Source organism: Periophthalmus magnuspinnatus, chromosome 11, assembly GCF_009829125.3.
Source record: "Periophthalmus magnuspinnatus isolate fPerMag1 chromosome 11, fPerMag1.2.pri, whole genome shotgun sequence".
NCBI lineage: Eukaryota > Metazoa > Chordata > Actinopteri > Gobiiformes > Gobiidae > Periophthalmus > Periophthalmus magnuspinnatus.
This window is the reverse complement of record NC_047136.2, coordinates 30,395,964-30,407,439: the sequence shown is the minus strand read 5'-3', so window position 1 is coordinate 30,407,439 and position 11,476 is coordinate 30,395,964. Positions and strand designations below refer to the sequence as shown.

Below are 11,476 nucleotides of genomic sequence, written 5' to 3'. Positions count from 1 at the left end.
AACCAGGAATGAACTAGAACTGAAACAGGACTGAACCAGGACTGAACAAGGACTAAACAAGGACAGAACCAGGACTAAATTTGGACGAAACCATGACTGAACCAGGACTGAGCAAGGACTAAACCAGTATTGAACCAGGAGTAAACCAGGACTAAACAATTCTAAATCGGGACTAAACCTGGGCTAAACCAGGACTAAACTAGGAATGAACAAGAACTTAACCAGAACTAAACCAGGTCTGAACCAGGAGTAAACCAGAACTCAACCAGGTCTAAACCAGGACTGAACCCTAAACCAGGACTCAACCAGTTCTAAACCAGGACTGAACTCTAAACCAGGTCTAAACCAGGACTAAACCAGGACTGAACCAGGACTAAACCCGGGCTAAACCAGGACTAAACTAGGAATGAACCAGGACCAAACCAGAACTAAACCAGGTCTGAACCAGGAGTAAACCAGAACTCAACCAGGTCTAAACCAGGACTGAACCCTAAACCAGGACTCAACCAGTTCTAAACCAGGATTGAACCAGGTCTAAACCAGAATTAAACCAGGTCTAAACCAGGACTAAACCAGGACTGAACCAGGACTAAACTAGGACTAAACCAGGACTAAACAAAGATTGAACGCGGACTGAACCAGGTGTCAACCAGGACTAAACCAGGACTAAACTGTGTCTAAATTCCTCTCCCCGTTACGCCAAAGCTCAGCGTCCCGGCCGGGTACGATCTGCAGTCTGTAGCACATAAGTGACGATTTGCTTCGCGCATGATGACGTTGCCTCTCCGTGCTCGTGCCCGTCAGAGTTCGTGCGCGTTAATCTGGGTGTGTCTGTGTTAAATGTTAAGGTGCTACTCAGCTCATTCTGTTTCTACTGGGAACACTTGAAGTGCGCCATGGACGTGCCCGCGCTCAGACCTCTGCTTCTGCTTGTCCTCTTGTCCGGTGAGCCTCACTTTTCAACTAACTGCACTTTCGATACTTTACGAACACAGTTGACTAATTAGTTGGAAATATGGCTGCTTTCGAGCGTAAAACGTTCTTGGATCAGGCAGCGGCGCACACGTACATGAAGCGTCTCCCATGTTTATGTTTGATCCAACTGCGCCTCTTTCAGGTGTTGCAGATCCTTCCTGTGTACAAAATAGTTATGATGCACATTAATCTGACGCTACTGCAGTTTTAATGGCTACTCCTGAATCAAGCTAATGTGGAGTTTGTATAAGAGACCGTGGCCATTCATTCTCACTCTCATTTCATATTTGCAAAGTTGATTCAATGAAGTGACTATTTGTCTCTGGATCTGACAAATACGCGCGTGGTTTTGGACTCGCAGGGGTATCTCGGAGTGCTTTTATTTTGTTCTCAGTCTGATTTAATTCCTGTTTTTGTCAGGTTTGACGGTTTGCCAAGAGGACATCCTCCCGCACGGCCCAATAGAAGCGCTTGTGGGGAGCAGTGTCACCCTGAAAACGCTACTGTCCAAACCAGACTTCACTTTTATCTTGTGGAACTTCAACAACGGAGAGGAGCAGACGCACATCTCCACGCTCGGAGCGCAGGGCCTGAACACGAACGCCCCGTACACTGGCCGAGTGAATATTAGCGCTGACGGACACCTGAGCCTCACTGGGCTCAAGGCCACGGACAGCGGAGAATACAGCATCAGCGTCGTGTCCGCGTCTGGAGCCACGAAGACGGCCGAGATAGAGCTGCGGGTGATCGGTAAGACACAGACCCTGTCCCTGTGCTCCCTCCTCTCCTCTGCTCTCATCTTCTCTTCTTCCCTCCCCGCTCTCCTCTCCTCCGCCCCTCTCCTTCGCTCTTCCTCTCCCCGCTCTGCTCCTCTCCTTTTCTCCTCTCCTCTCGGCTCCTCCTCCCCTCTTCTCCTCTTCTCCTGTCTCCTTTCCTTCAGTTTTTAGTTATTACTGTTGGTGTTTTTCAGACTCTAAACTGTGATGATGTCATACTCAGAAGGGGCAGTTTTCTTTATTAATTACATTGTAGTGTTTTGTTTTATATACATTGTATATAAAACAAAAATCTGCATTTGAACAATATTAATTTGAGCTGTCCCACCTGTATTAAGCATGATTTGTTTATAGAATCTTATATCATCTGAAACACACCAATGTGCTTCATTTCTAATTTGACCTCCACAGACCAATGTTTATGTTCTACGAAAGTGAGTAAAGTTACATCATTCATAGTAAGGTTCTTGGTTTTCATCAGGTGTTTTGAGTGGGATTTCCTCCTGCAGCATGAGAGACATAACAGAGTATACTAAGGGATATAGTCAATACTATATATGTATATATATAATAATAATAACACTCTTTCTTTCGACAATACACTGTGATTTACCACATTAAATGTTGCTACTTTTTTCTATTCTGTGTGTTATATGTGTGTAATCCTCAGTGTGCAGTAAGTTGATAGTGGTCCATGGGTGTATACTATTCTATGTGTTTTATACTTGTGAAACATACTGAGAGACATCATTATAAACATATTCAGGAAAGGTTAATTACTGCCCTGTGAATGACACTTTTTAGTATTGAAACCTGCTCAAATTAGTATCTAGTGTCTGATTTTTGATACTTTGGATACTTTTGACAACCGTAGCTTAGCGTTTTGGTTGCTCTTTGACTTGTGCTCTGGTGTTGGAGGAGTTGTGGTTGTGCAGTTCTATAGTGTGACTCAACGGGAAACGGCCTGAAGGCGCCAAACTGAAACTGTAGCAAACGCAGGGTGTGGTTCCCAACAGCTACTGAGCTCAGAGCAAGTAAAGACAGGAGGGCTTTCAGAGGAGAGCTATTACTACTACTACTACTACTACTACTACTACTACTACTAATACTAATACTAATACTACTACTACTATTGCTACTGTTACTGCTACTAAGCTCTGAGCAAGTAAAGACAGGAGGCATGGGGCTTTCAGAGGAGAGCTACCACTGCTATTACTACTGCTACTACTGCTACTACTATTAATGTTACTGAGCAAGTAAAGACATGAGGCATGGGGCCTCAGCGAAGCTATCATTACTTCTATTACTTCTACTACCATTACTGAGAGTACTATTACTCCCACTAATACTTGTTGACCTTTACTATTGCACTATGTGACACTTTGTGACATTTATCTGTGAAAGTGCTCTATTAAAAAAAAACAAAAAAAAACTTAAAAAGTCTTACTAACATCACTACTACAATTATTACTGCTACTATTAATGTTACTGCTGCTGCTAGTACTATTACTTTTACTACTATATCACTTGAGTAATGTAGTTTGAAGTTCCAGGCTAATCTGGTAATGTGCAGTTCCTCATCATCAAGTGTGACAAAGGAACAAATGAATTATTATTATTATTATTATTATTATTATTATTATTATTATTATTATTATTATTATTGCTACTACTACTTCAGCAGTATAGTTTGATGTATAGCCATTTTGCTCCCATGTAATTTGGAAATGTGAAATTCTTTACCACCTGTCGTGATAGTAGTGAAGTACTTTGAAGTGTTGATGTGTTTGTTGAATTGTTCTTAGACACACAGTTTTTCATCAGAAACAGTAAAAGTAGCACATGTGTATTTAGTGTAATAGCTTCAGCTCTTCTTTCAGCACATGGCAGGTTTTGTACATATGATAATCATTTAGAGCAGTGTATTTCAACCTTTTTTGAGCCAAGGCACATTTTTTTCATTGAAAAAAATCACGAGGCACACCATAAGCAGAAAATGTTAAAAAAAATCAAACTCTGCATGCTATATTTACAATATAAAGTAATTCTCATATTATTTTGAACACGAATCAAATAAACACACAAAAAAAGCATTTTTTAATAAAATAAAATATTTCTACTCACTCAGTGTGAAACCTGATATTTTTTAGACCAGTTAGGTGTAATTGGATAATTTCCTACGGCACACCACACAATATCTCACGGCACACTAGTGTGCCACGGCACAGTGGTTGAAAAACACTGATTTAGAGTATATGTTTGTTATTATTTAAGTAGCTGATCAGATTTGTTGTTTCAGCCGGGTTAGTATGTCGACCTGAACAATGCTTGAAAAATGTAAAATGTACTTTTTGAAGCTTTCTGCCATGTTGTTGTAACATTGTTCCCTCATCAAAAACATGTTTGAAAAAGTTTTAGATTTAGTCTTTCATGCATGTTTGAGTAGTCTAGCGATCTCTCCCCGGGCCCTATTCAAACCCTCCTTATGATTAGCAGTACGAACCTGTGCTCCTCCCACAAGCCTACGTATACATGACAACTCTCCATAAATGTACAAAAATATGATACAAAACAAGAAACTACTGCATATCACATCAGGTTTGTGAAGCTGTAGTGTAATTAATGGGATGCTGCTGATGGAAAAATAGTGATCTATGTACTTTAACACAGACTCCATTTGCTTGAGCTGAACGCCTGAATGTGCTGCATGCCTGAAAGGTCTGTAGAGGAATGCAATGACTCTGTGCTGACCAGCCCTGAACAAATAAAAGATAATGCTGCCACACAAATACAATGGAACTGACTGAGACACAATTTCACAACAGTGTGCACTGTAAAACACAGCTCCAGAACAGTGTGATGAGGCCAGAGAGGAAGAGGACGAATGAATGAGCTGTGCGTGATTCATAAAAGTGCATCTTAAACCAGGAAATTATCCATGTTCCTGTTTTTAAATATATCCAAGAACAGTTTGCCAGGTCATACTATTAATGTGTTCTTGGGCAAGACATTAGTGTTGAATATAATGTGATTTTAAATGTTGGTACTTTGTATTATATTCCTTGTGTGTTATATGTGTGTAATCTTCAGTGTCTAGTAGGTTCTTAGTGGTCCATGGGTGTATACTCGTCTCTGTCTTATACTTGAAACATACAGACACATCATTATAAACATACTCTGGAAAGGGTGATTTCTGTCCTGTGAATGGGACTTTTTTTTAGTATACTTGTTCATATGCATTTCGATATTAGTTTTGATATCTGATTAATATCTGATTTCCGATACTTTTGACAACACTGCAAGACATGCACACCGTCTTTGCCAGTGTGTGTGTGTGTGTTGTGAGTGGTTGTTCTTGGCGGCCTCTTTTCTCAGTGTGTCCTAGGTCAGCTCTATAGTCCTGTGATGCTGGCCTAGGTAAATATACAGTGGTCCCTGGTTTATCGCGGGGGTTACGTTCTAAATATAACCTGTGTAGGAGACAGATAGAGGGGTGCACAGTGTGTTTGCTGTGTGTGTGTATGTGCGATTGGTTGAGAGCCAAGGGGGCGGGGCTCACATGGGCAGGTGCGCGTGCACGTACGTGTGAAAAGGCGAGACTTGTTTGGGGCACAGCGTAGTGAGTCAGGGCTGAGTAGCCGTAATTTTTGTTGACCACAAGCTTGCTTTCCATTTACCTATTTTGCCATAACCTGTTACCTCACTGTATGTCAATCCATGTTCTACTTTCTCTGCTGCGCTGCTGAATCCTCCGTGTGCCTGCGTGTTCGTCAGAATAAATCACCAACAAACGCATATCTGATCTCAGCGTATTTGTCCTTAATAAACTTCCAGCGCGTCACAAATCTACAGTTCAGGACCCACTCTGGCTCTCACCGCGGCTTCAAGGTTTGCATAGGGAAGCCGCTACATATTTGTCAACAAAAAAAGGCTTTAAAAGGAAAATCACCACGCCACGCATCTGTGCCAAAGATCCAAGGCATCTCACCCGAATTACCCGGAGAACAAAGGAGCTGCTAAAGCTAAGTGCATCAAAAGCCACGCCATTCATTCACCTGGGGACAGGTAGGCCAGAGCCTGTTTATTTTTTGTATTGAGGAATCTGTTACGCTTACGATTAACGTGCGTAATGATGATCACATATTGAGTGAATGTTCGCACACATGCGCATTGATGATCGAGCCACATCTCCGTGAATTATTTGATGTTGATGTCGGGACTTCGGGGCATAAAACGTGGCATTGGTGTTGTCTGAAAGGCCACAGAAAAATGTTGAATTGTTTGGAATAAAAATGTACCTCTCAAAGAGTTTTTAAATGTGATGTTTATTGAAGCGTTTGAATGCGTTTGGTGGAATTTTGGTGCTGCGCTTCATAATAAGTAAAAATCAAATGAAATAAGCAAATAATTGCCTATCTTGAATGTTAAACATGGAAATGCAAAGGGAAAAACGAGAAACTAAACTGACAGCAAAAGCTCTGGAAAATAAGGTGGAAAGGCTCCAACATGAGCGAAAAAGTGCCGTGAATAAAATAAAGGCTCTTATTCCAGAAATTAAAGCGCAGATGAAATCAAAGGAAAAGGAGTCTGAAATTCTTTCACTTATGGACAATGTGGTTTCATTGTGCAAAAAGGCAAATGAGCTGCATAACGAACTGCTTCCTCTACTGCCAGAGAATGAAATTGCAAAACAAAACGAGTGGTTTTTCTCGATCATGGATTACAGCGACACATTTAGGGAACAAATGGACAAGTGGAGAATGGAAAGGACGCGTGAGTGTTCAAATAAAAGGTCCACAGAAAGCATTAATCCTGAACAACCAAATGCTAAATCACACAACTCTGAACAAAAGTCACCAGAAGTTATCCACGACGCGCGCTCCTGTAGTGCCTGAGTCTCGGGCACATGATGCACAGGACGCACGGAGCGCACAGGATGCGGTGCGTTCCAGTGACAGCGCCTCAAATGTTGGGAGTAAAAAACCACGTTCACATAGTTCCACTGTTTCACGCACCTCTACTCGCCTCAAGACTGAAACAAATCTGGCAATTTTGGCCGCAAAACAAAAAACATTAAAGGAGAAATATGCATTAGAAGAGGAAGAATTAAAGCTGCGCAAAAGACGTGAACAGTTTCTGTTGGACAGTGAAATGGCTGAAGAAATGGCAAAACTGAGTGTCATAAAAACACAAAGCAGCACTGGATCCAGATCGAAGTCAAAGATTTCTGATGGAATGAACTCATACTGTGAAAAATCATGTTCCAAACCAGAACTCAATATTAATGCCACTGAATTCATCCCATCATTAAACGTCAAACCAAAGGACTGTACATATGAAAACACACAAACGATTGTAAAGCCCAAAGATAACTTGCCTCACAATGAGCCAGCCCACTCCTTCACGCTGCAGCGCTATTTAGCATCTTCTTCAGAACAGGAAGTTAACCAGATGCAACAAGAAACCATCCAAAGTAAAACTGTTGGATCAAACAATGACGGTGTGCTGGACATAATGAGAAAACAAAATGAAATCACCACACTTCTGATTCAACAATAATGTCTCACTGCACTTCCGAAAAGAGAAATTCCCATCTTTGATGGCAATCCACTCAAATTTCAGTCCTTTATTAAAGCTTTTGAAAATGGAGTTGAGCGAAACACGAATAATAGCAGTGACCGACTCTATTTCCTTGAACAGTACACCAAAGGGCATGCAAAGGATCTAATCAGGAGCTGTCAACATCTCAATTCAGACAGAGGATTTGCGAGGGCCAAGGCTTTATTGAGAGAGCACTATGGCAATGAGCAGAAGGTGGCAGCAGCCTACATGGAGAAAGCTCAGTCATGGCCATCTATAAGAACTGAGGACGTGAAGGCCCTGCAGGAGTACAGTCTCTTCCTGCGTGGGTGCTGCAATGCCATGGAAGATGTGCAATATTTAAACGATTTGGACACACCCACAAACATGGTGGACATCATCAAAAAACTCCCATACAGACTGCGAGATCGCTGGAGGAGCCATGCCTGTGACCTGCAAGAAAAATACAATAGAAGAGCAAGGTTCATAGACATCACCTACTTTGTGGAAAAACAGGTCAAGATTCTGACGGACCCTGTTTTTGGCAACATCCAAGACACTGCCCCACCAACTAGAAACATGACAAAGTCCAAACCACACCCACGCTCCAACTTCAAGGGATCAAGTTTTGCCACGACCGTCAATTCTGTGGAGAGAAACGCTCAGCCAGCTGAACACACAGAGCCAGCACCAGTGAAGAGTTGCCCCTGCTGCACTGGAGGTCACACTTTGGATGTATGTGCACGATTGGAAAAAATGGCACACAAGGAGAAAATAGATTTCCTGAAGGAAAAGAGTGCGTGTTTCAGCTGCCTGTGCACAGGGCACATCAGCAAATACTGCAAGAAAAGGATTTTATGTTTAAAGTGTGGCCGCAAACACCCAACAGTGCTCCATAAAAACAATGAGCCTAGTGCAGAACAAACCCAGAAAAGTGTCAAGGTGTCGGTGGACAATACTCTGGTTTCCAGTGGGCTTACAGGGGCTGGCGAGCAGGCTTGCAAACTTCCCATTGTGCCGGTCCAAGTCAAGGCCAAGAAGGGCAGTAAAGTCATCTTCACGTATGCCTTTCTGGATCAAGGCAGTACTGCAGTATTTTGTACTGAGAAGCTGATGCATAAGCTCCATCTAATGGGGAAGAAAGTAAATATCCTTCTGAGGACTATGGGACAGGAGAAGGTGGTCAGCAGCTACGTTGTGCCAGAGTTGGAGGTGGCTGCCCTCGGAGATGACACCTTCATTGACTTACCAAAAGCATACACTCAACTGTCCATGCCAGTGCACAGAACAAACATTCCAACAAATCAGGACCTGACCAAATGGCCATATTTGAGACACCTCTCCTTGCCACAGATTGAAGCCGGGATTGAGTTGCTGATAGGGACCAATGTCCCAAGAGCCATGGAACCAATGGAAGTCATCCGTAGTGAGAAAAATGGACCCTACGCAGTAAGGACAGTGCTGGGCTGGACAGTAAATGGACCACTGACAGGAAACGGTGGAGAGGCCACTTGCTGTGAGCACCCAGTATCTGTAAATGGAGTGTCCATTGTGAATTTGGATGATCTGTGGCAACAGCAATTTAAGATGGATTTTCCGGAGTGTGCTGTGGAGGAACAAGTAGGTCTCTCCAGAGAGGACCTGAGGTTCATGGATTTGGTATCAAGGTCAGCCAAACATTGTGATGGTCACTATCAGGTCTCCTTACCTCTGAAAAACCCAGACATTAACATGCCAAACAACAAGAAAGTGGTGGAACAGCGCCTACACCAGCTGAATAGGAGGCTCCAGAGAGATCCACAGTTGCACAAGGAGTATAACACCTTCATTAATGACCTCCTTGTTAAGGGATATGCTGAAAGAGTCCCTGATGAAGACCTGGACAGGAGTGATGGCAGAGTTTGGTATATTCCGCACCATGGTGTCCATCACCCTACAAAAGGAAAACTCCGAGTTGTGTTTGATTGTGGTGCCAGCTACGAAGGAGAGTCTTTAAATGAACAGCTGTTGCAAGGGCCCGATCTAACCAGCTCACTGGTTGGAGTGGTCACCCGGTTCAGGAAGGAGCCTGTGGTCATCATGGCTGACATAGAATCTATGTTTCATCAAGTCCGGGTGCCCCCAGAAGATGCTGACCTGTTGCGATTCCTCTGGTGGCCACAAGGAGACTTGAGTCAGGCACTATGTGAATTTAGGATGAGGGTGCATCCTTTTGGTGCCACTTCATCCCCAGGTTGTGCCAATTTTGCTCTCCGGAAATGTGCAGATGATTATGGACACAAATATAAGAAGGAGACAGTGGAAAAGGTGCAGCACTGCTTTTATGTAGATGACTGTCTGGTGTCAGTTGCAACAGAGGAGGAAGCACAGACTTTGTGCCACGAGCTCGTGTCTCTCTGCGCTAGAGGTGGCTTCTGTCTAAGTGGCTAAGCAACAGGCCTGCAGTGCTTGAGTCAGTTCCAGAAGCGCATCGGGCAAAAGGAGTGAGGCAGTGGGACTTGAAAGGAGAGTTTCTGCAAATTGAGCGAGTGTTGGGTGTGGAGTGGTGCATCAGGTCAGACACCTTCAAGTTCAAGATCGTGCTAAAAAACAGACCACTCACCCGCAGAGGGATCTTGTCCATAGTGAGTTCGATTTATGACCCTCTGGGGATGCTCAGTCCAGTTGTCCTGACAGCAAAGAAGCTGCTGCGAGAGTTATGCAGAAGAGGAATTGGATGGGACGATCAAATCCCAGAAAATGTCTCCAAGGAGTGGCAAAGGTGGCTGCAAAAGCTCCACCTGTTGGACAAGTTTGAGCTGAGCAGATGTTTGAAACCTGTGGCGTTTGGAGAAGTTATTACAGCTCAATTACATCATTTCTGTGATGCCAGCGAAGATGGATATGGTACAGTCACTTACCTGCTGCAACAGAATGAGCAACTCCAAAGGCACAGTGCTTTCATCGTAGGAAAGGCTCGGGTGGCCCCCCTGAAGACAGTGACTATCCCAAGAATGGAGCTCATTGCTGCAACAATGGCCAGTCGCATGGATATCCTGTGGAAGAAAGAGCTGCACATGAGCATGCAAGATTCTGTGTTCTGGACTGATAGCTCCTCTGTGCTCAAGTACATTAAGAATGAAACTTCTAGATTCAAAGTGTTTGTGGCTAATCGAGTTTCAGAGATCTTAAAATCATCTCAGCCTGAGCAGTGGAGGTATGTGGACACGGCATCTAATCCAGCTGATGCAGCCTCTAGAGGCATCAAGGTTGAGGCTTTTCTAAAAGACATGCTGTGGGCATCAGGACCAACATTCATTTGCCAGCCAGAAACTGAGTGGCCTGTGAACCCTAAGCCAGGAGAACCTCTCTCTCAGGATGATCCAGAGCTGAAAAGGATAACAGTAAATGCAGTGCACACAGAGGAAGATCCTACTACTCACCTGATCAACTATTTCTCCTCATGGATCCGACTGAAAAAGGTTGTGGCATGGTGGATGAAATATAAACAATGGCTGCGGTCCTGCTGTAAAGGCAGAAAAGAACGGTCCCCAACTTACACTCAAGGGACTGAAAGGCAGAGCTCTAAGACGGGGGAAATGCACATGCTCCAAGGTACAGCGTTCCAGAGGCGTCTCACCGTGGAAAGCATTGATGAAGCAGAGTTGGCAATAGTTCAGTTTTGCCAAAGAAAAAGGTTTCCAGAGGAGTTATTGTTTTTGGAAAGGGGCCAAAACCTCAAGAAAAATAGTCAGCTGTACAAGTTGTGTCCAAGTCTGGAAGACAGAATTTTACGTGTGGGTGGGCGGCTAAGCAAATCTTCATTGCCCTTCGAGTCAAAGCATCCCATCATATTGGCAAAAGATCTCCACATCTCTACTCTGCTGCTGAGACACATCCATCAAGAAGTGGGACATAGCGGTCGTAACCACATGTTATCAAAGCTCAGAGAGAAATATTGGATAACTGGAGTGAGCACTGCTATAAGGAGTGTCCTCTCCAAATGTACCACCTGCAGGAGGCTTAACGCTGCTCCAGTGCACCAGCAAATGGCAGACTTGCCCATAGAAAGACTCAAACCGGATGAGCCTCCGTTCACAAGAGTTGGGGTTGACTATTTTGGACCCTTTGAAGTGAGGAGCAGGAGGAATACAGTGAAACGCTAC

At 43.7% G+C, this 11,476-nt stretch overlaps 1 protein-coding gene across 1 annotated transcript in view; it reads left to right on the top strand.

Annotated features, from left to right (window-relative positions):
* Nucleotides 1-836: 836 nt before the first annotated feature.
* Nucleotides 837-11,476, top strand: part of LOC117379139 (carcinoembryonic antigen-related cell adhesion molecule 20-like) — a 57,368-nt gene continuing 46,728 nt past the window's right edge. Inside the window, exons 1-2 of the mRNA XM_033975859.2 lie at nt 837-945; nt 1,396-1,725. Of these exons, the coding sequence (XP_033831750.1) occupies nt 897-945; nt 1,396-1,725 (379 nt within the window). The 5' untranslated portion in view covers nt 837-896. The remainder of the gene's footprint in view (nt 946-1,395; nt 1,726-11,476) is intronic.